General features: G+C 41.5%; 1 protein-coding gene across 11 annotated transcripts in view; it reads left to right on the top strand.

Annotated features, from left to right (window-relative positions):
• Positions 1–26,224, top strand: part of SIK3 (SIK family kinase 3) — a 259,966-nt gene that overhangs the window by 175,241 nt on the left and 58,501 nt on the right. For all 11 annotated transcript variants that reach the window (XM_032358640.1, XM_032358641.1, XM_032358638.1 and 8 more), the window contains exons 5-6: positions 21,926–22,050; positions 22,601–22,724. In XM_032358640.1, the coding sequence (XP_032214531.1) occupies positions 21,926–22,050; positions 22,601–22,724 (249 nt within the window). The remainder of the gene's footprint in view (positions 1–21,925; positions 22,051–22,600; positions 22,725–26,224) is intronic.

Below are 26,224 nucleotides of genomic sequence, written 5' to 3'. Positions count from 1 at the left end.
GAACTTTAGACAGCGGTGATGAAGCACGTAAATACCCTACTGAGGACACAACATTTGAGGCGAGTCTAAAGGACGAATAGGATTCTTTAAGGTGTAGGTATAGGAAGAGAGAGAATTCCAGTAGGATTAGTCAGTCTGCACATGTTGGGAAAGCATCTGCAATGTGCAGGCCCTTGAGCCACGCTCTGGGGTTACAGTGGCAGGTCAAGTTGTCCCTTGGAACGAACGTTCTGCTGGGGGAGACCAACAGTGAACACAGAAACACAGAAGCCCTCGTAAGGACTATGGAAACGATAACATCGAAAATGTGCTAGAATGACTCGTGGGAGAGAGAATGCTTTTAACCAAGATAGTCCGAGCCTGCCCAGCAGAAGCAAGAGCAATGCAAAGGCCTGAGAGACGTAAATGCAGGGTATCTGACAGGGCAGGAGAAAAGTCGGCATAAGGAGATGATAACTAAGGGGCATTTGGAAGGAGATGGGGTAAGAGAACTGGCAGGCACCGGTTCCCTGTGGAGCCTTAGGCCCGCAGTGAGGATTTGGGAGTTTATTTTGGTTGCAGTGGGAAGCTGAGTTGGAGAAGTATGGGCAGCAGTAGCAACGCGGCATATTTGCAGAAAAGGTTGAAAGCAGCTTGGCCTGGGGGGAAGGTTCAAGCAGGGAAGTCATGCCTGAGAAGGTAAGAGAGATAGGTATGTATTTATACTCGATGGTGAAATTGTTGGAATACCAGGCTTGATGGGTCAGATTCAGAATGAATAAGGAAAAAGTGGGAACAGGCAGAAGGGGCAGGAGAGCAAATGGGAAGGTCAGTGAAGAGGCTGCAGAATGGTCAAATCCTACATAAGGGTGGTCATAGTAGACTTGAAAAGGAAGACAGGGCAAGAAATAAGAGAGAAAGAGAGAGAGAGAACAAAGGCTTTCTGGGGGTGGATAACCAATCAAATATCTGGGCTGGGAAGAGGGAACTGCCAGTCACAGATTGTGGAGAAATTGAGAAATCAGATTTTCTTATTGATGGAGTATATTAAGCTATCAAAGGAAATGGTGTTGTCTTGTGTTTAATGCTATTTGAAAGCAATTTTAATTCCTGTCCCCAAAGATGAAGTAGAGAAATGTCTATATTTATAAAAGACTGCCTCAGAAAAGACCTAAATGTAGTTGGCTTAGTCCCTGAAGCAGACTTATCTGAAATACTCAGACGTTATGAGAATGTTTTGAAAATTGTGGAAAGTTATTATTTTTTTTTAACCTAAGGAAGTTGGAAACTTTTCTTTCTAAATGTCGGCTCCCAGAATGGTCTCCATGAGATAGTTTCCACTCCGGTGTTATTGTTTTAGTTGGCAGTCAGGAGACAGCAGAGATCTGAAGTACAACTACAGCAAAGCCAGTGTTTTGGAAAGAATTTCCAGAGTGCATGGATCTAAGGTACTGTGGAAATTTTTGACCTTAATGCGGTGAGATCTAGACTGTTTCATTTTTTAAAAGTGGGAAACTAAAACATTCCACAAGTCCACTGACCTTTCACCTTCAGGAGGAAGATGCTGAGACACAATGGTAGAGGGAAGAAAGGCGGCGAACCTTGGGTTTCTGAGAACCCTTCCCCAGTGTGGTAGTTGAGAATGTCCCTGACAGCCCAAAGAAGGTGGTTATGAATATGCATCACATCAGTCACAAATTTTATGTCATTGGGGCACCTGTATGGCTCAGTGGGTTAAAGCCTCTGCCTTTGGCTCGGGTCATGATCCCAGGGTCCTGATCCAGCCCCGCATCGGGCTCTCTGTTCACTGGGGAGCCTGCTTCCTCCTCTCTCCTCTCTGCCTGCCTCTCTGCCTACTTGTGATCTCTGTCTGTCAAATAAATAAATAAAATCTTTAAAAAAATTTTTTTAATGTCATAATCATAACACCTTTATTCAGGTTATCCTGTGTACCTCCCTGGCTGGCAGGTAATAAATTGAGACCCAGAGAGAGGCCATGTCACTTCCCTGAATTCATGTCATCACAGAGCCTGGGAATCATGACGCCACAGTGCTGCTCTCCCCCAGAAATGCTGTGTGACCGACAACTAGAAGGTGCTAACAACTTTCATGTATGTGGACCCTTGGGAAAATACAGTTTGAAAGTGATCTCTTCTGCGTCCTGTTCCACAGGCTGGAGCTTTACAAACGGAAAATGAACGCACCTTCGTTTAGAAGGCACTTTTTGGTATATGCAGTTGATTTATTTTGTGTGAAAAAATTCTAGAGTTAAAATTCAAATGAACATATTTTTGTCAGTCATAGTCATGGTTCTAGGTGATAAGTAGGGTCTTAATGATCTTGAAAAGTGAGTGCATCCTGCTGAGATCAAGAAAATGTTCTGTTTACAGGCCCTCACTCCCAATAGCTGTGCTCCCGGTACAGAAGCATTGCTTCTCGGGTTGTCCCACTGTGGTTTCCCTAACACAGAGGGGGACGAACTCACACAGGGTGAGGGCAAGTGTGGGATTGATGAGCTAGTCTGGCATGGTTCACCTTTTAAATCACATGCTTTATTTTTAAGTCCATGCACGTGTTGTACTCTCGACGTCATATTACATTTGTTCTAATACTAAAATTAGTTCGCTTTATTTAACATAGAAAAAAATTAATGTTCCAGAAATATGTGTTTTCTTTAGCCTTCATTTTCACATAACTCTTGGCACACCGCAGCATTATGCCTGAGGTAGCTCGAGAAACTTGAGAATAAAGAATTTCTTCTCCAACTATAGGCTTCTTTTACACAAACTTTTTTGTTAATTGCAGATCATTTGTTTGGGGGATAGTTAGAAGTCAGTAAATCAAGTGATGATTTAGGCCTCCCCACCTCCCCCTACCCCACCTCCTTCAATGGATTAGTTTGAGACCCTGTGAGAGTAAATCCAGGGAGTCTGCCTGCCAGCAGGGAGCTAATGAGCAGGCTTGTAACACATTCAGTCGGCTGTCTCGGTGAAGTCGTCAGTCACCACGGTGGTTTTGACCGTGTAGTTCATCATTTTTTGTTCAATTCACATATAGCTATAGTGGACCACTGGACAAGGTAACGCATAAGGGGCACTGATGTCAAAATTGCATTAATGAAAATAAAAATGGCAATTCAGCAGTGCTTGAACACAAACTTCACCCAATTCATGAATTGCCTTCATTTGATCACTGTTCTTATCTAGCACATCACGGTCTTTCCACGACTTCAAAACCCACAAATTTAGACACACAGACACAGACATGTACACACACATGCAGAGACACAGCATCCAATTTGCTTTATTGGGAATAAAGACAATCCCTGTTCATAATGTTTTATTTGCACAGAAGTACTAAACCTGCTTACCCATTTTGCTGCTTTAAACTAAAACATGAAAATAATTCAGATAAACAAGTTTGTTCTTTGGGTTAAAAAATTTAAGCATTTCAAATACTAGCTCATGAAGAGGTTTTGGCTATTTCAGACATTATAATCTCAATATGTATGTGGCTTCCAGCTAAATATGACAGAACAATTTGTAATTAGCACTTTTAATTAATTAATTTTTCAAGAGCTTTTATTTATTTATTTGACAGAGAGAGAGCGCGTGTGCGCACAAGTAGGGGGAGCAGGCAGGGAGAAGGAGAAACAGGCTCCCCGCTGAGCAGAGAGCCCAATCTCAGAACCCTGGGATCATGACCTGAGCCAAAGGCAGATACCTAGCCGACTGAGCCAGTTGCCCCAGCACTTTTAATTTAAATAAATTAGTGAGTCACATATAAAATGGGAAATTTTTTTCTTAAATAACATTTATCATTTTTTTTTAAACCTAGGTATGCTTAACCTATAACATATTTGTCTTAGGTGTACAACATAACGATTCAGTACTTATATGTACTGTGAAATGATCACCACAATAAATCTAGCTAACACCCATCATTTACGTATTGCAAAAAAATTTTTTTTCTTGTGGTGAGGACTTCTAAGATCCACTTTCTTAGCAACTTTCAAATATGCAGTACAGTATTACTGTTGTCACCGTGTTGTACATTACGTCCTCGTGATTTTTTTTTATAAATGGAAGTTGGTACTCTTGACCACCTTTGCCCATCTCACCCACCCCCATAGCTGCCTTTGGCGACCACCAGTCCCTTCTCTGTATCTATGAGCTTGTTGTTTTTGAAAGATTCCACATGTAAGTGAAATCATAAAGTGTTTGTCTTTCTCTGTCTGACTTACACACTTAGCGTAGTACTCTCCAGGTCCATCCCTGTTGTTTTGAATGGCAAGATTTCATTCTTCTTATGACTGAGTGATATTCTGTTATACACAGGCACACGCACATGCGTGTGTGCATATGTGCGTGTGTTCCTTTATTCACTCATTGACATACTCTTAGGTTGTTTCCTTGGCTATTAAAAATAATGCAGCAATGAACATGGGCGAACATATATCTTTTTGAATTAGGGTTCTCGTTGTTTCAGATTAATACTGAGAAGTGGACTTGCTGTGGGATCATATGTTAGTTCTGTTTGGAATCTTTCGAGGAACCTCCATACTGTTTTCCATGGTGGCTGCACCAGTTGACATTCTCGCCAGTCGCTTACAAGGTTCCCTTTACATCCTCGCCAACACCTGTTATTTCTTGTCTTTTTGGCACTAGCCATTCTAACAAGTGTGAAGTGATATCTCATTGTGGTTTTGATGTGCGTCTCTGGTGATAGGTGATGTTGAGCATGTTTTCATGTACCTGTTGGCCAACTGTGTGTCTTCTTTGGAAGAATGTCTATTCATATTTTCTATTTGATTTTTTAGTCTACTGTTTCTTATTGTTTTTGCTATTGAGTTGTATGAGTTCTTTATATATTTTAGATATATATTACCAGATATGTGATTTAAAATATTTTCTCCCATTCAGTAGGTTAACTTTTCATTTTGTTGATGATTCGTTAGAAAATACAAATATAACTTGCAAAGAATTTTTGAATCAGGTTTTAATAATGTGCTAGTGTAGGATAAAATACCTTTCTTAAAGTTAGTTACTTCTTTATCATTAGTTATACAAAAATGACAAAATTATTTTTTAAATTTTTTCCCTGGGATTCTTTTTAAGGTAATATATTCCTTTGAAAGGAGTTTGTGAGTTTGGAAAATACTAGGTATTTGTATGGTTAAGCCAGTTAGTTTTCTTTATATTCTAGTCCAAATATAACTTTGTGGGTGGAGCGATGTTTTTGTTTGTTTTTGATCAAATTGAGAGAGTCTCTAAACTCTTAACAGACTCTTCCTCAGGAAAGCCTCTCTTTTCTGTCATATGCCAGTTGTCCCTGAACTTTCCCCTGAAACTCATTCCCTGCTTCTAATTATATAGTTATACACATAATTATGTCATGTGTGCCCTGCCCCCCCTCCCCCCCACTGGACTGACTGCTCTGCGAGGTGAGGGCTATGTGTCTTTTGTTCACATTGGTCCAAGAACTCATTAGTGGTCCCTCAGAAACTTGGGGAGTACCCTACTCTGGTGACCATATTTGCACATTACCTTTTAGGCGGGTTATTTGTTTTTGTGTTTCCTCTCATTTAAATTATGTTTATTTTGGGGGCACCTAGGTGTCTCGGTGGGTTAAGGCCTCTGCCTTCAGCTCAGGTCATGGTTCCAGGGTCTTGGGATTGAGCCCTGCATTGGGTTCTCTGCTCAGCTGGGAGCCTGCTTCCCACCACCCCCCTGCCTCTCTGCCTACTTGTGATCTCTGTCTGTCAAATATATAAATAAAATCTTTGGAAAAAAAAAAGTTATGTTTATTCTGTTAGCTTTAACTTAAGAGGGTATACTCTTACCTGTTTTTAATTTCTCAGTGATGCCTTAGAACTTCTTCTGTGATAGTCGTATCTCCTTTCTCCAAAAGTAGGCTTCTACTTATTAGACCATATGTCTTCATTTTTTATTTGGGAAACATTACTACTGTACCTAGATACTGTATTCTCATTTGGTATCTTTAGTTTCTGTTGAGTATTTAAGGGGTGCTTCTTATGGACCATGATTCATCATGGTCCATAAGAAGCACACTCAAATTTTGTATAGAATGCTCATCTGTCAATATTGGAAACTTAACTGATTGAAGGATTGGGCTTTCATTGTTCTAAGTGATAGGATTTAGAATTATGACTATAATAGCAGATATTTAATGTATTCAAGAATTCCAATGAATACTGTTTGCAGGTCTTGCAGAAAGCTTCTCATTACAGCCCTTTCCTTTATATGTCTTCTCAGTACTGAGTTTGATGAGAAGATCCTATGTTGGGGAGAGATTTTGTTTTTTGTGAGAAAAATGAGAAGGGTTGAGGTAGTGCTATCTGTAATAGAGTGGAAGGGATTGGTTTATTACCTCATTTGAAAATAGCTGAGTTCAGTGATCTTAACTGCTAAGGCATTTTAGAGCTTTAGGGGGAAATTCATAAGTCACTCTTTGAAAATGCCAGTGTAATGCAGGACCAGCATTTTTATTTTTAAACGTTCACCTTCCACAGAGATGGTATTATCCTTTATAAATACATAGTGCTAGAAATTGGGGAGGGTCAGGTCTGGTAAGATTAAGTGACAGATGTGGAGCAGTCCCATGTATGATGTCATAGCAGCACGTGCAACAAGGTACTATACTACTTCTCTAATACGTAGGAGGTGGACACAGTCTGTCAGTACCATGCCCATTACCCTCTCCTCCTCTAATTCTGACCTGCCCTAGTTTCTTAAACTAAACCAAATATCCTCCTTCTACCACCAAAAAAGAGAGCTGATTACTTGATTCTTACCCACACCGCGCCCCCTACCCCCCTCCCCGCCCCATCCCTGGTGAAGGAATTGCTCTCGTGTATAAATGCTCAGGCTGTGAGTCAGTAGTTTTTGGCATTACTTCTCTATTAGCTCCTAGTCAGGAAGTTCAGCCAGGGGTTGGAGCGATTGCTAAACACTGAGGACTTCCCAAGACCCATTTTTAAGACTGAACTAATATTGTGACTCCTGGGAACTTTGAAACTCATCCATCCTCACTACCGTAATTCCGAGACTCACACAGTTGACTGTTGTTTCGCACAATTCCAAATAACACTGTTGGGTCACATGATTTCTAGGCTAGTGGTACTGTGTAGGAAAAGCAAGATTAGTTCCTTGTCTGTGTCATGTTCCATTTTCACAGTCCGTACAGCCCTCTAAATCCTGTTTATGTAGTGCGCTTTCTGGGGTGTTTGGTTCTTTGAGTCATTTGTAGCAAGACTACTGACAGCTTGTCTCCTTCACTCCTCCCCTCCCCTGAGTCCACTGGGAAATTAATCAAGGGCCCAAATTATTTCTTTTCTTAGTCTTTGTCTATAATTGCAAGTGAGGAATTAGGGTGATGAGTCCTCAGAAGCTTTCAGGTTTTAAAACATGGAGAATCTGGTCATCGTGTCTTCTGGTTAGATTGTTTATTTAGGATAAATAAATATTTTCCCACTTTACTTTGTTCCTCTGCCCCCTACTTCTGAGCTGTTTACTTACAACGGCGAGGAAGGGGAGTACAAGTTACCCTTGGAGGGGTTGGCTGTCTATTTTAGCTGTGCTGTGTTAGCTTAACAGATATTGTGAACACTGGAACTGGTTGCAGGCTGTGCCTAAATTGTTTACATCTGCTTTGCATTGCTTCCTGGTCAGCCAAAAACGAAGTCAAGGGTGTTGCTCTGAAGTGGGGGACCAAATAAGAAAATTTCCTCTTGCAGGCCGTCCTGATTTTTAAATTAGTGCCATTTATTCTTTCCTGTTTTCCCTTACCACACAGACATACCCAGTTGATGATATGCTTACTTCTAGGGATACGATATCTCTGTCCTATACAGCCCCAGGCTCCTGATCTTGCCTAGAACAAAGAATTTCAAGTCTCAAAATTGATAGTAAAGCTCTGGTATTTAAACCATCCCTCGAAGACAGACATGTGGTTCAAATTAAAATCTGTTGCTCTGTATTATGAGAAGGGGATAGAAGATACCGTTTCAGCCTGCAGACAAATGGTAACCAAGAGGAGTGTTGGGGGCTGGAAGGAGACTTAACAGATTACTTTAGGAGCCACTTGTGAGGGGAGAAATAAATGACCATAGGCCACATGAAGAGAACCACCCCACCCATATGGCTTCTGTTGTGCGGGTAGGAGTATCCGTCTTAACCGGTTTCTGCTGCTGTTTTTTTGTGTAACTTTTTAGAACATTCATCATCTTAATGTCGAATCTGTAGATCGTAAGTCTTTCCTGTTGCCAGTGAACAGTCGGGGACATAAGGGATCTTGATGGGCATCTTCGTACCTGAGAATTTTCTGGAACTATTGCAGAATGTTCACCACAATATGTGTAGTTACCCTGTGACCATACAAAGTTATAATCCCACTGACTGTATTCCCTACATTGGACTTTTCATCCCTGTGACTTACTTATCTTATAATTGGAAGTTTGTACCTCTTAATCCCCTTCACCTGTTTCACCCGCTTCTCCAGCCCCCTCCCGGCTGACAACCACCAGTTCTCTACATTGACGGGTACGTTTCATGTTTCGTTGTCATTTGTTCATTTGCTTTGGTTTTCAGATGCCTCATATGACTGAAATTGTATGGTATTTGTGTTTTTCTGTCTGACTTATTTCGCTTAGCTTGATACCCTCTAGGTCCATCCATGTTGTCACGAATGGCAAGATTTCATTCTTTTTTTTTTTTAATGGCTGAGTAATATTCCACAGTATGTATCTTCTTCTTGATCCATTCATCCATTGATGGAGACTTGGGCTGTTTCCATATCTTGGCTATTGTAAATAATGCTGCAATAAACATAGGGGTACATGGATCTTTTTGAATTACTGTTTTCTTTTTCTTTGTGTGAATACCTAAAAGTGGAATTCCTAGATCGTATGGTTTTTCTATTTTTAGTTTTTTGAGGAGCCTCCATACTGTTTTCCAGAGTTAGCTGTATTGGTTTACATTCCCATAGACCATACACAAGGGTTCCCTTTTCTCCACATCCTTGCCAGCACTTGTTGCATCTGACTTGTGTAAGATGGTCTCTCACTGTGGTTTTGATTTGCATTTCCCTGATGATTAGTGATGGTGAACATCTTTTCATGTGTTGGCGATCTGTGTTTTTTTTTTTTCTTCTTCTTTTTGGGAAGTGTCTATTCGGGTCCTCTGCCTGTTTTTAATTAGATTACTTAGGGGTTTTGGTGTTGAGTTATGTGAGTTGGTTATATATTTTGGATATTAATCCCTTCTTGGACATCTCACTTATCAATGTCTTTTCCCATTCAGCAGGGTTGCCTTTTCATTTTGTTGATGGTTTCCTTCACTCTGCAAAAGCCTTTTTGTTTGATGTAGTTAGTCCCTTTTGCTTTTGTTTCTTTGCTTGGGAAGACATATCCAGGAAAATATCACTAAGGTGGCTGTTCTTGAATTTACGGCCTGTGGTTTTCTTTTAGGATTTTTATGGTTTCAGTTCTCACAGGTAGGTCTTCGGTCCATTTTGAGGGGTTTTTTTGTGTGTGCATGGTTTAGAAAAGTGGTCCAGTTTCATTCTTTTACATGTAGCTATTTGGTTTGCCTAGCACCATTTATTGAAGAAATGGTCTTTTCCTCATTGTGTTCTTGCTTTCTTTATCATAGATTAATTGACCATGTAAGTATGGGCTTATTTCTGGACTCTCTATTCTGTTCCATTCATCTCTGTGGAGGTTTTTGGTGCCAGTACCATTACTGTTTTGGTTACTATAGCTTTTTGATATAGTTAGATATCTGGGATATCTCTTTCTCTTTTAGATATCTCTTTCTCAAGATTGTTTTGGCTATTCAGGGTGTTTTGTGGTTCCATACACATTTGAGGATATTTTGTTCTAGTTCTGTGAAAAATACTGTTGGTATTTTGACAGGGAGTACACTGAATCTGTAGATTGCTTGGGTAGTATGGGCATTTTAACAATACTAATTCTTTCAGTCTGTCAGCTGATAGAGCTTTGCATTTATTTTTGTCCTCTTTCATTTCTCTCATTAATGTCTTACAGTTTTAAGAGTACAGAAATTTGATCTCCTTGGTTAAATTTATTCTTAGGTGTTTTATTCTTTTTGATGCAATTGTATATGGGATTGTTTTCTTAATTACTCTTTCTGCTATTATTAGTGTATAGAAACAATAGATTTCTCTATGTTGATTTTGTATCCTACAACTTTACCAAATTCATTTACTAGTTCTAGTGGTTTCTTGGTGGAGTCTTCAGGGTTTTTTCTAGAGAGCATCTTGTCATCTCCAGATAGTGCCAGTCCAACTTCTTCCTTACCACTTTGGACGCCTCTTGTTTCTCTTTCTTGTCTGATTGCTGTGGCTAGGATATTCAGTACTTTTCTGAATGAAAGTGGTGAGAATGGACATCCTTGTCTCTCATTCCTGATCTTAGAAGAAAAGCTTTCAGCTTATCACCATTGAATGTGATGTTAGCTGTGGATTAGTCATAGACAGCCCTTATTATGTTGAGATATGTCCCTTCCATACTGTCTTTGTTGAGAGTTTTTATAATGAATGGATGTTGAACTTTGTGAAATTATTTTCTATATCTATTGAGATGACCATATGATTTTTAACCTGCATTTTGTTAATGTGGTATATATTGTTGGTTGATTTGTATATATTAAACAATCCATGCATCCCTGGGATGAATCCCACTTGATCAAGGTGAATGATCCTTTTAATGTATTTTTCAATATACTTTGCTAAAATTTTGTTGAGAATTTTTACATCTGTGTTAATCAGAGACATTTGTTGATAGTTTTTTTATTTTGTAGTATCATCTTCTGGTTTTGGTATCAGGGTAATGGTAGGCCTCATAGAATAAATTCAGAAGCATTCCTTCCTTTGCTATTTTATGGAATAGTTTGAGAAGAATAGGTATTAATTCTTCTTCACATGTTTTGTAGATTTCATCTGTGAAGCCATCTGGTCCTGGACTTTTGTTTGTTGGGAGTTTTTGATTACTGATTCAGTATAATTACTAGTAGTTGATCTGTTCATATTTTTTTGTTTGTTTGTTTCTTCCTGGCTCATTCTTGGAAGATTATATGTTTCTACTAATTTATTCATTTATTATAGGTTGTCTAATTTGTTCGCATGTAATTTTTTGTAGTAGTCTCTTATAATCTTTTGTATTTCTGTGGCGTTGGTTGTTACTTCTCTTTCATTTCTGATATTATTTATTTGAGTCCTCTTTTTCCTGGTTAGTCTGTCTGAAGGTACATCAGTTTTATTTATCTTTTCAAAGAACCAGATCTTGTTTTCATTGATCTTTTCTATATATTTTGATTTCTATTTCATTTACTTCTGCTGTGATCTTTGTTATTTCATTCCTTCTACTAAGTTTGGGCTTTGTGTGTTCTTGTTCTTGTTCTTTTAGGTGTAAAGTTAGATTGTTTACTTGAGATTTTTCTTGATTCTTGCGTTAGACCTGTATCACTATAAAATTTCTCTCCTAAGTGCTTTTGCTGCATCCCAAAGATTATGATCGCATGTGTTTCCATTTTCATTTGTCTCCAGGTATTATTTTATTTCCTCTTTGATTTCTTTTTTGACCCATTGGCTGTTTAGGAGCCTGTTGTTCAGCCTCCATGTATGTTTGTTTCTTCCTGTTCTTTTCTTGAAATTGATTTCTGCTTTTATACTGTTGTGATTGGAAAAGATGTTTGATATGATTTCAGTCTTCTTAAATTTATTGAAATTTGTTTTGTGGTCTAACATGTGATCTGTCCTGGACAGTGTTTCATGTGCACTTGAAAAAAATGGAACACAGAAATTCTTCATAGGGCTTCAGGCCTTTCTTTGACTTCATAAGTACACTTTGAAACTATAAAGTATATATTTAACTTTTTGAATATACATCGACTCTAGTCTCTTCTTTGCCTTAAGTTTCTGTTATTTTTTTATTCTTATATTTTACTTCTATTGAAGTTGCCTCTCTTCATTTTTTTCCTGTATGTTGCACCAGTGTCTGGTCTGGTAGTGTTCTTCCTGAGCCACATGAGCTAAACTCGAGCTTATGATAGTGTAGTTATTTGACTTGTGTCCCTGAACTAGAATGATCCCAGGTTGACATGAGTTGAGGAAATAGAGTACCCCAGTATTCCTTAGGATGATGTTAATTCTAGAAAGCTAAAAAAAGTTATTAAATACAAAGTGACTGTGGTTTTAAGAAATTGTTAGGCTCTGTCTATTCTCTGGCTCATTACTTACGAGATTTGAATAATCAAAAGGTAATAGTTAGAAAATAAAATATGTTCTAAAGTTAGGGGAGAGTTAAGATTATTTAATTGAAAGATTTGCCAAAATTATGTCAACTCTCAGTTATCCAATTTTGTCTGTTTTACTATCTGAGTGTTTTGTTTTTTGGGTTTTTTTTCCCCCTTTCTCCTCTTTCTTCTGGCCATCCAAGTTAGTTAGTTTCTTTCTTTCTTTCTTTCTTTCTTTCTTTCTTTCTTTCTTCTTTTCTTTTTGGTTTGCTAGTTTTATTAATAAACCTGTTTACCTTAGGTTGGTCGTATTAAAGGAAAAGAAGAGAGATCTGAATCTCCTCAATGATGTTCTTTGTTAGCAGCTCATCTTAAATTAGGGAAGATAGTATCATTATAGAAAAAAATGGATTTTTAAATTATTTATAAGTAATGTGTCTTAGTCCATTCTGGCTGCAGTAACAAAATACCACAGCTCAAGTGGCATATGAATAACAGAAATTTATTGCTCACACTTCTGAAGTGATTATATAGATCATTAAAATATTTATTCCTTTTAAATTGTATTTGACTACAACTGTAAATGTTATCATTGTATATAAAGTCTTCATAGTTTACAGTCCTTCATTTAGGATTCTGGTTGTCTTCAACAAAAACGTCATTGAGCTCTCTGTTTTTAATGAGTAGCTCTAGTTCCTGGCCTCTTAACTGTTCACAAAACGCTGCTCTGAGCTCTCAAGCATTTATTTCTTTTTTTAACCTTCTCTCTCTTTTCCTCTTTTTCTCCCTCCCTCTCTGATCTTGGTTAATCAGTGAATCATTTGTAAAATATTGAATGCCTTGTCTTTTGCCAGACGCTGTTCTAGGTGGTAAGAAATCAGTGGTGAGGAAAAACAGCCTAATCTCTACTCCTCTGAGCCCTGATGATGATGGAGCTTAGATCCCAGTGAAACTGCCCTGAATGGCAAGAAAAATAGAAATAGGGAAGAAAAAAGATCCTATGCTCTTCTCATTTTTTTCTTTGCTTATAGTGAGATACAATATAAGTAGACAGAATTGTGCATTAATCATATATGTATATTTAATGAAAGTATACTCTAAAGCAAACACCTGTGCAGTTACCACTAGGAGCAAGAATTAGATAATTTCATCAGCCCAGACTGCACCACCCCCCATCCCTACCTCATCCTTGCTCTAAGAGGTAATAGCTGTCTGGATTCCTGTGTTTTACCACTTGTGGTCCACAAGGTACCGTATTTATTAGAGAGAATGTGCAGTGGGCTCATCCTTTTTGTAGTTTGCCTGTTCTTGACTATGTATGAATGGAATCATACCAAATATATTAGTTTGTGCTTTACTTTACACAACAGTGTGTTTGTGAGATTTCTCCATATCTATATGGCCGTGATTTATTCACTTTTATTTCTTTATTGTATTTCATGATACGAATATACCACAAGTCCTTTTTCCATTATATCTAGTAACGTATATTTGCGTTGCTTTCAACTTGGAGCTCATACCAATAGTTGCGTGAACATTCTTCAGTGTTTATCCTTGTGCAGTCTCAAGCATTCAGGAGTGTTAGTCAAGGAGCAAAGTTGCTGGGTCGTACATTATGTCTGTCTCTGGCTTTAGCCTGTAATGCCGGACTGGTGTCAGGTGTGCGTGCGCATGTCTATTCCTGCACACCCTCACCGGTGCTGGCTATTATTTGTAAGTTTTACTGTTTGTAAGTTTCACAGTCTGGTGGGTGTGTGGGTGACTCTGTGGGTAGGTTTTACTGTTTTAATTTTTCTAATAACAAGTTTGAACTCTTTCCCACATCTTTTGGCCTTTTTTTGTGAAGTGTGTTTAAATAAGTCTTTTGTGCATTTTTCTGGTGGGTTGTCTTTCTTACTGATTCATAGTTTTTGTTTTTTGTTTCACTAGTAAGGATATGAGTCTTTTATTGTATGGGTTACAAATGTTTTATTTCATTTTATGCTTGCTCATTTTACTTTTTTTTTTAAAAGATTTTATTTGTTTATTTATTTTAGTGAGCGTGATCATGTGAGCCAAAAAAGGGACAGAGGGAGAGGGAGAGAGAATCCCCAGCAGACTCTGAACTAAGTGTGGAGCCTGATGTGGGCCTTGATCTCACGACCCTGAGATCATGACTGGAGCTGAAACCGAGAGTCAGACGCTCAACTGACTGAGCCACCCAGACGCCCCTTTCATTTTGCTCTTTTTAAAACATCTTTCAATGAATAGATATTTTAGTATAATTTTGATGTAACCAAATTACCACTTTTTTCTTTATGATTAGTGGTTTTTTTTTCTTATTTAGAAAATCCTTCCATCTGCTGAGGCATTAAAGATATTCACTTTATTTTTAAAAATTTAGTAGTTTTACCTTTTGCCTTGAGTCTGTGATCCACCTGGAATTGATTTGAGGCTTAGTGTGAGGAAGGTGTCCTATTTAATTTTTGTTCCACATGGAAAACCAGCTGTTCCTATGCCATGTGTTGAAAAATTCGGCCTTTTCTCAGTGATATATAGGTCTTACAATTCTTTCCAAAGTACTGTTTTTAAAGAAACATGCAGTATGCCTCAAGCACAGTATGACTTTGGGAATTACATAAGCAGAATGAAGCGTTGAGAGTCAAGAATAAAATGAAAAACAAAATGTAATAACCAAGGAATTTGGAAGTTGTGTGAAAAGAGTTATGGGTTGTACATTTACCTCAATGTAAACCTACGTAAGATGCTGAAAGCACAGTTGTGGGTGTGGGATTTGAGGGCACCCAGGCTGGCATTATGGGCTTGGCCTTGTTCTTGGAAATTTTTTTTAAAACTTCAAATATGGGCGTGTTACTTAACAAGCCTCACTTTCCCAGGCATAAAACAAAAATAATGCTCCTCTTAATGAGGTGATAAGTAACATGCCACTGTCACCCAGCTTTCAACAGAGTGTCCTTTACAAATGTCTTCTTACTTTATTCTGTATGGTCGAGAGTACGGCATAAATGGGGAAAGTGCTGCTCTGAGCGAGACCAGACGGGTCTGGTTCTAGGTCACGTCAGATACCAGACTCTGTCCAGGATTGTGCCACTTGGCTCCATGGCCGGGTGGCTCCTTTCTAGGTACCTTCAATGAATTCCCTAATAGTTGAGAACCATCATTTGTCATCAGACTTGGTAAGAATTGCCTTACTGTGCTCACAGTATGACATCTAGGTGATTCAGAATGAATCTGGATTATGTCTGTACAACTTCACATTTCATTAAGACAAATAGAAATTCTGAGGGGAAATGACGCCGTTTCTGATCTTGAGTAACAATCTCACCATAGTTTTCGTCTGTACGAAAGACGCAGGTCACAAACTACTTGGGTGACATCATATATTACTACGAACCACCCTTTCCTTCTTTCATGCGCTTTTCTCCTGCCTTAGCTTCCTCGTCGTAATGATCTTTCTCTCTGCTTTTGGCTGCATCCTCTTTCTCTTCCTGTACCCATAGAGTAGGAAGTACTTAGGAGTACCTTCTAAGCCTTACCTCCCAGCCCTCCCCTTTTCTGCACTTATTCTTCCAAAAAATTTTTACCCATTCAATACTATGACTTAGTTCCTCAGAAAATCTAACTTGAATTTCTTCTCACCTCCTTTAACTCAGGATAGAACAAAAATATATATTTTTTTCTTCCAAAACCAACTACTACTGTCTAGACTTCCATGTGCCCACACTACCCAGACGTGCATTGTCATACTGTCTGCTTTCGCCTCCTTTTTATCTGTGTGTTCAATCTGTCTTCAATTCCTGTCCAGTTTTTTCAAAATATTTTTTGAACTGTCTTTCTCATTTTCATTACTTCTGCTTTATCACAAGCCTTCCTGTTCACCTCACCTCTAATCTCGTCTTGCTTTCAGGTTAATTTCAGTGCCTCACCTGTCCGCTCTAGAAGCCACAGTGCCAGTAAGCGTGGTCCTCAAACTGCTTCAGAAAGAGTTCCTTTTTGTTTGCTTGTTTATATTCTGATGTGTAAAGTATGTCCAGGAGATCCAGTAGGGCTGAGGCGAGGTTTGTGATCCCTCAACATTTCTAAAACTGCATTGGTGATTCTGTGTACAGACAGGATGAAAATCAGTGATTGGGAGAGAAGGGGGTGGGATGAGGGTGTTTATGATTCAACGTAAGTAATTATCAAGATAATAGTTTTTTACTTGGGTGGTGGATTCTCTGGTGCTCATCGCATTGCTAAAAATAACCATTTCTAGAAGAAAATACAGGGATGAATCTTTACAACCTTGGGTTAGGCAGTGGTTTCTCCGATATGACACCAAAAGCATAAGTGACCTTAGAAAAGGTCAGATAAACTGGACTTCATCCAAATTAAAAACTTTTGTGCACCAAAGGACACCATTAAGAGAGTGGGAGAAAATACGCAAATCGTATCAATGGACTTGTATCCAGAGAATATAGAGAATAACTCTTACAACTCAGTAATAAAAAGACAACCCAATTTAACAATGTGCAAAGGACTTGGATAGACATTTATCCAAAGAACATCTACGAATGGTCAGTAAGCACATGAAACAATGCATAACATGATTAGTCAACAGGAAAATGCAAACCAAAATCACAGTGAGATACCATATACCCCACAGGATGGTTGTAATTAAAAAGAAAATGGCAGTAATAAGTATTGGCAAGGATGTGGAGAAATTGGAACACTTGTACATTGTTGGTAGAAATGTAAAATGTGGCAGTCACTTTGGATAAAAGTTTGGTCAGTTCCTCAAAAATTTAATCATGGAGCTACCATACCATATGAGACACATACACACACACACACCCCCGTAAGGATAGATATATATACATATGGTATAAGTCACCATATATATATATATATATACACACACACACACATACATACATATATATATACATACATACATACATACACACACACACACACACACATACAACCCTAAGAAATGAAAACATACACTCACAAAAAACATATAAGAATGCTCATAGCAACATTATTCATGGTACTGAATAGTGGAAATTATCAACTGGTGAGTGGATAAATAAAACACAGTATAACCATGCCATGGAATATCACTCGGTGGTGAAGAAAAGAGCAAAGCACTGATTGATGGATGATAACGCATTGATGAGCTTTGAGAGCATTATGCTAAGAAACAGAAGCCAGACACAGAGTCCACGTATTGTATGATCCCTTTTATAAAAAATGTCCAGCGTAAGCAGATCCGTGGAGACAGAAAGCTGATTAGTGATGGCTTGGGGCTGCGCTCATTGGTGGGAGAGTTGGGGGAGAAATGAAGATTGACTGCTGATGGGTACAGGGTTCTTTTTGGGTGATGAAAATGTTCTAAAATAAATTGAGGTAATGGTTGTACAACTCTATGAAAATATTAAAAGCCACTGAACAGTACATCTTAACTGGGTCCTTTTATGGAATATGACATTTATCTCAGTGAGGCTAGAGAAGAACAGTCTGAGTAAAAACAGGCCATGTGTGGGGCAAGGGGGAGAGTGTGTCCCCACCTGCCCCTTCTCGCCTCCACAACAACCCAGCAGTGGGGAGTTACTTCCCGAAACTACCAACAGAACCCAAAACAGATTGGTTTGCGTTTCAGCTGCTTTCATTTTTTCCTTCCAGTCTTCTTAAAATGCCCCTCGAAGGTAAGCAGCCAGAAGAGTAAGGAGGAGGTGTGTTTCCCGTTCCAGTGGTTCAGTCCCTGGAGTGTCGATTAGAAGGAACTAAACTTTCAAAATAAGTTCCAGACTTAGTATGTTAATAACTTGAGGTTTCCCCACATCAGTCACTTAAATTTTCAGAAAGTAAGTTACATTATCGGCGAATGGACAGTGGGCTGGCCAGAGCTGTACCCCACAAGACACACAGCCATTCTGAGGTCGCATGTGAAGCCCTGGGAGGAGGCACTAGCGGGGAAGGTGGGGCCGTAGTCGCTCTCTGTGAAGCTGTGAAGTTATAGTGATCTGTGTTGAAGCGGGGGGGGGGTGTATTCCGTGAGGTTTGGTACATTAAAGAACGAACTGGGATACCCCAGGATCACTCATCGGAGGAAGCTGGCTTTAATGGGAAAAGAGGAAGTGTCCTAGCAGGCAAGGAGAGGCGGATTTTGCATAAATGTGCAGTTAGGAGTGGGAACAACATGTGGTATGGTTACGGGGGACCCCTTGACAGGTTTGAGAGACTAGAGGATTTCTGATTGGTGTGTACTAGGAAACAAGGGCAAGCAGGTGTGTGTGTGGCGGGGCGGGGGGCGGTTGTTTTTGAATCTTGCTGAAATCTTGCTGTTGATCATCAGTGTAGCTGTTGAGCGAGCCCCCCGGGTTGCGACGCACCGCCGAAGCAGGTGCTTCCCCAGATGTGGATGCCAGCAGTTGTCGGACCTGGAGCGCATCATTCATTCTTGGGCGGTCATTTCCCATCTTAACGCCTCATAGCAATCTAAGCTTGTGGCCTCCACTGGAAATGGTTCCCTTTGAGAGTGTTTCCTTTGTAAAGATTTCCTGTTTTCTAGCTGGAATAAACACGCTCATGTCATTAAATCTGTGCCTTCCCTTCCCCAGCAGACTAAACGGGTTAAATGGTTGCTAATTGTAGGTAGAGTATCCATGGTTCGAAATGAGAAACGTCCTGTATATTTTAAATCTGTTTATTGGGAAAATTTAAAACCTACTGCTTTTACTTAATTGGTTCGCTTGTCGTGTTGTCCATTCAAAATACAAAATACTCCATGATTCTCTCCTCTGGACTTTGCTAAGCAGTCCCACCAACGTCAGCGTGCTTTTGTTATGACAGACGCCATCTCCACGTCTCTTCCACGTGGAACAGAGGAGGGCCAGCCGCGGAAGAGGACCTGAGGAAGAAGTGCACAAGCCAATTAAAACAAAACAAAACAACTAAGGGTCCTCTTTCAAGAAAATTCTCAAAGACATCTGCTTTGCTGAATCTCATTTGTTAGGATTTTTAACAACCTGTCCTCAGTCTCACAGGAGAAATATTAACAGGGTTCAGCGCATGCAGACTTTAGTAAATTAAAGATACTGGGTTTCAAAAGTTGTAGGTTGATTGGTAGAGCTATAAGTGCAGTTGCATTCATAGTTGACATTTAGTAGGACCCTGTTGTGTTTAAACACTAGTGGGGCGCTGGGTGGCTCAGTGGGCTAAGCCTCTGCCTTCGGCTCAGGTCATGATCTCAGGGTCCTGGGATCGAGCCCCACATTGGGCTCTCTGCTCCGCAGGGAGCCTGCTTCGTCCTCTCTCTCTGCCTGTCTCTCTGCCTACTTGTGATCTCTGTCTGTCAAATGAATAAAATCTTTAAAAATAAAATAAACACTGTTATACTGGGTAATCGGAGAGAGTGAGAGGTGAGTAAGGTATTCTTAAGGAACTAGAAAGAGTGTGTGTTTTTCAGGAGCTAGAAGAATAGGATATATATAGGTGGACATAACCAGAATAGGGGAGAAATACAAAGTAGTAGGGGAGTACAGAGAAGGTGGATGATATCTCCTGTGGGAGGTCAAGGAAGAATTAGCAGAAGTGATATTTATTTCCCATTGATGAAAGAGAATATTTGATTTTTTATGGGAGTAGCTGTAAATGTTTCTAATGGTGGCTCTGACCTCTAAGCCCCCTGTGATCATTACGTTAATTTTAGAACTGTAGGCGGGAGGGCTAAGAGGTAGAGACTCTAGCCAGTGGCTGGCTGGCTGCCTTTATAAGGATGAGAAGGCTCTGGGAGCCAGAAAGTGACAGGAGGCTTGGCCTGTTTTTATTGCCATTTTGTTCAGTGACCCTTTCTTGAGTCCTGCTGTGTGTGAAAGCACTGCGTGGAAACGGGTAAATCCAGCTGTCATCCCCGCATTTACTCACTATTGGAGGGCATAAACACATAATACAACTAAGCATAAGATAAGGCAGAGTGATTGGGACCTGGAGGTATAACGAAGGACTATGGAAGCACAGAGGAGGAAACCACTGACACAGTCTTCTGTGATGGAAATCAGTTAAGGCTTCATACAGGAAGTAATATTTGACTGGGCCTTGGAAATGCGAGATCTTTTAAATGTAGGAAATAAAGCAAAAGGCATGGCACAGAGAGGAAGTAGCCAAAGGAAGGCACATGAACACAGGATGTGAGTAGTCTAGCCATACTCGAATGGCCAGGAGAAGTTGGAAAGGTGGACGGGGCTTGAAGAATAAGGCTCAGAGGGTTAGACTGTTTTGTGAGCAGACAGCAGCCCCCTGTGTTTTTGAGTGAGGAGTTGACACAACATGATTTACGTGACTGTCCCCGCACTGTGAATGGGTGGCCTAGAGGGAAATAAATTGGCGGTAGTGAACCATGCGTAAGCCTCTGTCAGAGAGAACACGAGTGTGAGCTGAGCTGGTAGGAATGGACATGGATTCAGGACACCCCGTGGTAGAAGTATAAACTGTAATAAAACCAAAAGTTTTATTACAGTTCGGAGGGAGAAGGGAGATTCCAGGCTCCCCGGAGCTGGGATGGCAGTGCCATCAACGAACATTAATAGGAACGTGAGGAGGAGAACAGATTGGTTTTTGGAAGGTGGTGAGTAGGAGCTCTTTCTTCCCAGGTGTATTAGAGGTTCATATCAGGAATCTAAGAGAGTGCCAGGACCAGAGATAGAAACTTCAAGAATTACTACCAAACAAATGATAATGGAAGCTATGGGACCAGAAGAGGCAGCCTTAGCGAGGAGAGAGAGACAAAATCAGCACAGGCCTTACAAGAACACACGTGCTGTGGAAGGAAGAAAGGAATAAAACGAGCATGTGGAGACGGGCTTGTCCAGGGGAGTAAGACTGCAGAGGGGGGAGTAGGGAGGTGCTGGGCATTTTCAGGCGCTATTACCTCAGGGAATGTGGTAGGCCTAGGGCTGGGGAGAGTAGGCTTGCTCCCAGAAGAGTCGTTCTTGTAAATATATACACAAAAGTATTCAGAAGTCAGTGGCTCTCTGTCCTTTGGCCTGCCTTCTTTGCTCATTTCCTGAGCATTCTACTCCGTGTTTCACCTCTCCTGTCTCCCATCGGCTCCTAAAACCACGGAAGGGGAAGAGAAGTAGGGGGGACGCTGAAGCACAAAGGGCCTTGGAGTTCAATAGCAAATGTTCCTGTTTCAGTGTGTAAATAAGTTGCCTAATCTTACTTTTGAATAAGCCACCTTAATGATAATAGCGTCACTTTTATCTAAATTTTCAAGTCTGTGTGTCTCTAGTGTTCATAAATGTGTTTGTCGTAAGAAGTAAAAATAATAGGAAGAGTCTGGCTCCAGGTGAGTGGGTTTACAGGTGTCACTGATTCTGACGCGGCCTTAACATCAGTCACTTCCCGATGTCACTTTTGTTCTGAAGGCAATAGGCGTGTCGGCCGCCTTCGTGCAGCTTTCTGAGGGCAGCAGCGCTGGTTCTGCTCACGCAGGCCTGTTGCATGTCCTTCATCTAGCCGGGGTCTTCGGCGTCTGCAGCTCCCTCTCACCAGTGTGTCGAGTTCCAGTGGCTGGTTGGAGGATTTCTGAATGGTCCCTCTTCCCATTGGATCCTCACATTCAATGTACCTTTATTCGGTGACTAGAAGCTAATAACGTGAGTTGTGTCCATGTGTCTTTCTAGATTTTGGCTTCAGTAACCTGTTCACTCCCGGGCAGCTGCTGAAGACGTGGTGCGGCAGCCCCCCCTACGCGGCGCCCGAGCTCTTCGAGGGAAAGGAGTATGACGGGCCCAAAGTGGACATCTGGGTAAGTACTGTCCTCCCCGAGCCCCCCGGCTGGTGGTTCTCCTTCACTGGGAACAGCCGCTGTCACCCTGGGGGACCACGAAGCCTGCACACGAATCGAGGCCTCGACCCCTGTGCATTGAGGTCCCAGTTCCTCGCACAGTCTTTCCTCCAGCTCTTGTCTTACGGACCGAGACGAGCTGCAGATGTCAAAATCCCCCTTTTGCATCTGAAAAAAAAAAAAAAGCCCAAGAGCAAGCTTGGGTGGGTGCCCTTGCCAAGAACAGAGATTCTTTCTGTCGTTGCCACTTGCCTTCTCCCTCGAGGCTGAGTGTGGAGAGAAATTCTAGATATGTTACCCCAAATTAATGTCTGGACGCAAAGAAGAATGTTAACTATCCAAAGATGATTGGCCTTGACAATGCCTCATATTATTTCTTACAAAGAAAGAAGAAAAAGTTTGTTCCATCATCTTGTGCATGACTCACCACCATCTTCATACACATACTATAATGGCCTCTTTTGTTTCCTCTGATGCAATTAATTGTGTGTACTCTCTGTTTGGGATGCAGAGCCTTGGAGTCGTCCTCTATGTGCTTGTGTGTGGTGCCCTGCCCTTTGATGGGAGCACACTGCAGAATCTGCGGGCCCGGGTGTTGAGTGGAAAGTTCCGCATCCCATTTTTTATGTCCACAGGTAAGGGAGTTACCAGCACGTAGCAGGGACGGGGTCACAGAGAGTTAGACATGCTAAGTCCTTGCAGGAATTGGGTGACAGAGTATGAACGGCCCATTCAACAGCCTTTCTTAGCGCCAGTGAGCTGAACCAGCGCCTCTGGAAGCAGGGCTCTCTGGGAACATGGCGTACAGCCTGTGGTGTCCGGCAGCCCTGCCTGAGGTGGCCTGAGTTTGGCCCTGGTGCCGCCTACAGCTGCTCGTGTCACGTGGCTGGCTGACTGCTAAGTCTGCCTGAGCTTTGGTTTCCTTATCTGTAAGTGGCTGGCAGTTGGGTGAAGGCGTTACTCTGAAAACTGAACTAAATAGTTTGTGAAAAGAGTCGACAGGCCTATCACGTAGTCGCAAGGCAACAAACAATCCTGCTTCACCCCTGCCCTTCACCCCACTCCCACTCTTTTTCATGGGACTATTTCCATTTATGGGGGCCCCACCGAAATGTGGCCATCAATGCCCAGCATGGAGCAGGCTTTGCTTCTCAGTCTTGCTACCACCACATTTCCCACTTCCATGACATGTATCCCCCAGACTCAAATATAAAAGTGGTTTTCAGATGGGTGGTCAGTAACCCTCGGAAAGCTGTAACCCTCCAGACACCAGCTACCCAGAACCTACAGTGTTTCCTCACCATTGCTGTGAGAAAGGAACAGCCCAGAGACCGTGCTGGAAGCAGTCTAGTTCATTCTGCCTCGACATGTTTTCAGGTTTAAGGAACGACACACGGAGTGTATGACCCATGTTGGCGACAGTATAAGCACAGGGGAACTGCCTTTTAAAGTAAATAGGGGAAACTTTTTCTAGATTTCACTTTAAGTCTCTTTAATGGCTTCATAGCGTGTCTGATAATGGTAAGTGCTGTGAGAAAAATAAAATAGAGAAGGCGGTCAGGGCTGGTGGGCAGGAGGTTATTTGAAAAGGTAGAGGAGGTGAGGGAATGAGCCAGGCAGCCTGAGGGCGAGCTTTCCAGCCAGGGGGAGCAGCCAGGGCAGAGGCCCCTGGGAGGGAGTGTGCTGCAGTGTTCAAGAATCAGGCCCGGCCCTCTGCACTTGAAAAGCGTGACAGGGACAAGAGCGATGAGGTCAAAGAGGCGAGAGAGAACGTGCTTTTAGTCAATGGAAAGACCTGCGTTTTTACTTGGAACCAAATACAAAGGATCAGATGGTATTGACAGAGAATGATACAATCTGACTTTGGTTTTTTCCTAACTTTTATTATCAAAATTTTCAAACACACAAAATAAGTCCAAAGTGTGTGACTGTGATTGTTCTTTGTTTTGTTTTTTAATCATTTTGGCTGCTCTGCTGGTTAAAAGGGTTAGGGGCTAAAGGAAGGGAGACTTGGGCAGTCATCTGAACGGGAGATAGTGGTGGCTCATTCCCAGACTGCATGTGGAGGTCGAGACGGTGAGAAGTGGTCTGATTGGAGAGATATTCCACGCTGTGTGGCAGGCACCGTTCAAAGCAGTTTATAAACACTGACTCATTTCGTTATTACAGCTACCCTGTGAGATACAGAAGTCTGTCACCCCCATGTTACAAGTGATAAAACTGAAGCCAGGACGTGGTTAGCGATTTTCCCAAGATAGCACAGCTACAAAGTGGCTAAACTAGAATTTGAACCTAGCCAGTCTGGTTCCAAGAGCATTCATGCTGGATTTGACGTGGAAGGAGTCACTAAAGTGGCTTGAGCAGCTGGAGGGAAGGGCTTACTGCTGACTGAGACAAGGGTGACTAGGGAAGGATACTGAATTTTGGCAAGATGTTTTAGATCGTGTCGTCTGAGACGCACGTTACACCTGTAGGCTGAGATCTGGTGTAGCCTGTTGAATATAGGGCTGTGTAGCTTAGCCGAAAGTCGTGGACCAGGGATGTCCATCTGTGACTCATCGGTGTATCGGTAATATTTAGAGCTATGAGATGGGATCGCTTTGTAGGTAGTGGTTATAGAGAAGGGGTCCAGGAGCTCATCTCTGGACCATTCTAATGGTCAGAGATCAGGAAGATGAAAAGGGATCGGCATGGGAATCACCAGCGAGGTAAGCCAGAGGGGCTGCTGTCCTAGAACAAAGGAAGAATGTATTTCAAGGAGAGGGAAGGAGGAACTCTGCCAGGTGCTGCTGACAGGTGGGAGAAGATGAGAGGGAGTGGGACATTGGATTTGGGAAGGTGGAGATCAGCGCTGGCATTCACTGGGGACAGCTTCCGTGGAGGGGCAGGAACACAAACCTAACTATGTGGCCACAACAGAAAGGGAATGGAGGGCAAATGGCGGAAAGAAGTAGACGAAGCTTTTCCCAATTTTACTATAAAAGGCAGCAGAGACGGGCTCCAGCAGCATGCTTTGGCCAGTCATGCGTGATCCCGTCATCATCGGCTGGGTGTCCTCGGTCCTTATCTGCGTGTCTGCCCAGCGGACTTACGTTCTTTCTTTTTTAAAAATAAACTTTATTTTTTAGGGCACTTTTAGGTTCACAGCAAAGGCGAACAGAAAGTGCAGCCAGTTCCCATATACCCATGTTCCCTCGCAGCCTTCCCCACGATCGGTGTCCTTCCTGTACCAACGTAGCACATCTGTTCCAGTCAGTCATCCTGCATCAACACCGCATCGGATTATCATCTAAAGTCTGTAGTTTACATCAGTGCTCACCCGTGGTGTCCACTGTGTGGATTTGCACAAACATATGCTGACAGGTAGCCACCATTACACTCTGATACAGAGCGGTTTTACTGCCCGAAGAATCCTCTGTGCCTTTTGGCCCCCTCCCCAACCTCTGGTAACCACTGATCATTTTACTGTGTCCCTAGGTTGCCTTTTCTAGAACATCATGTATAGTAGTTGGAATTCCACAGTATGTGGTCTTCTTTCACGCAGGAATACGTACCTAGGGTTCCTCTCTGGCTTTTCAGGGCTTGATTACCTTTTCTTTTCTTTCTTTTTTTTTTTTTTTTTTTAAAGATTTTATTTATTTATTTGACAGAGAGAAATCACAAGTAGGTAGAGAGGCAGGCAGAGAGAGAGAGGAGGAAACAGGCTCCCTGCTGAGCAGAGAGCCCAATATGGGACTCGATCCCAGGACCTCGAGATCATGACTTGAGCTGAAGGCAGCGGCTTAACCCACTGAGCCACCCAGGCGCCCGATCACCTTTTCTTTTGAATGCCAAATAACATTCTTTTTGTGGATTTACCCCATTTATCCGTTTACTTGCCAGGCACCATGGTTGTTTCCATGTTTGGGCAGCGATGAATAGAACTGCTATAAACTTTGTGTGCAGGTTCTGGTGTGGACCGAAGCTTTCAACTCTTTGATAGGCAGATACGAGGAAGTGTGATTGCCGGATAGAAAGGAGGAATATGTTTAGTTTTTTAAGAAACCGCCAAGCCGCCTTCCAGGGTAGCTGCCTCATTTTGCATTCCCACTCTGGTGAGTGAGTGTCCCCCTGGCTCCGCAACCTGCCCAGCAGG

The sequence above is a fragment of the Mustela erminea genome, chromosome 9 (assembly GCF_009829155.1).
Source record: "Mustela erminea isolate mMusErm1 chromosome 9, mMusErm1.Pri, whole genome shotgun sequence".
Classification (NCBI taxonomy): domain Eukaryota; kingdom Metazoa; phylum Chordata; class Mammalia; order Carnivora; family Mustelidae; genus Mustela; species Mustela erminea.
Note: the sequence above shows the minus strand (reverse complement) of the source record. Positions and strands in the feature narration are given on the sequence as shown.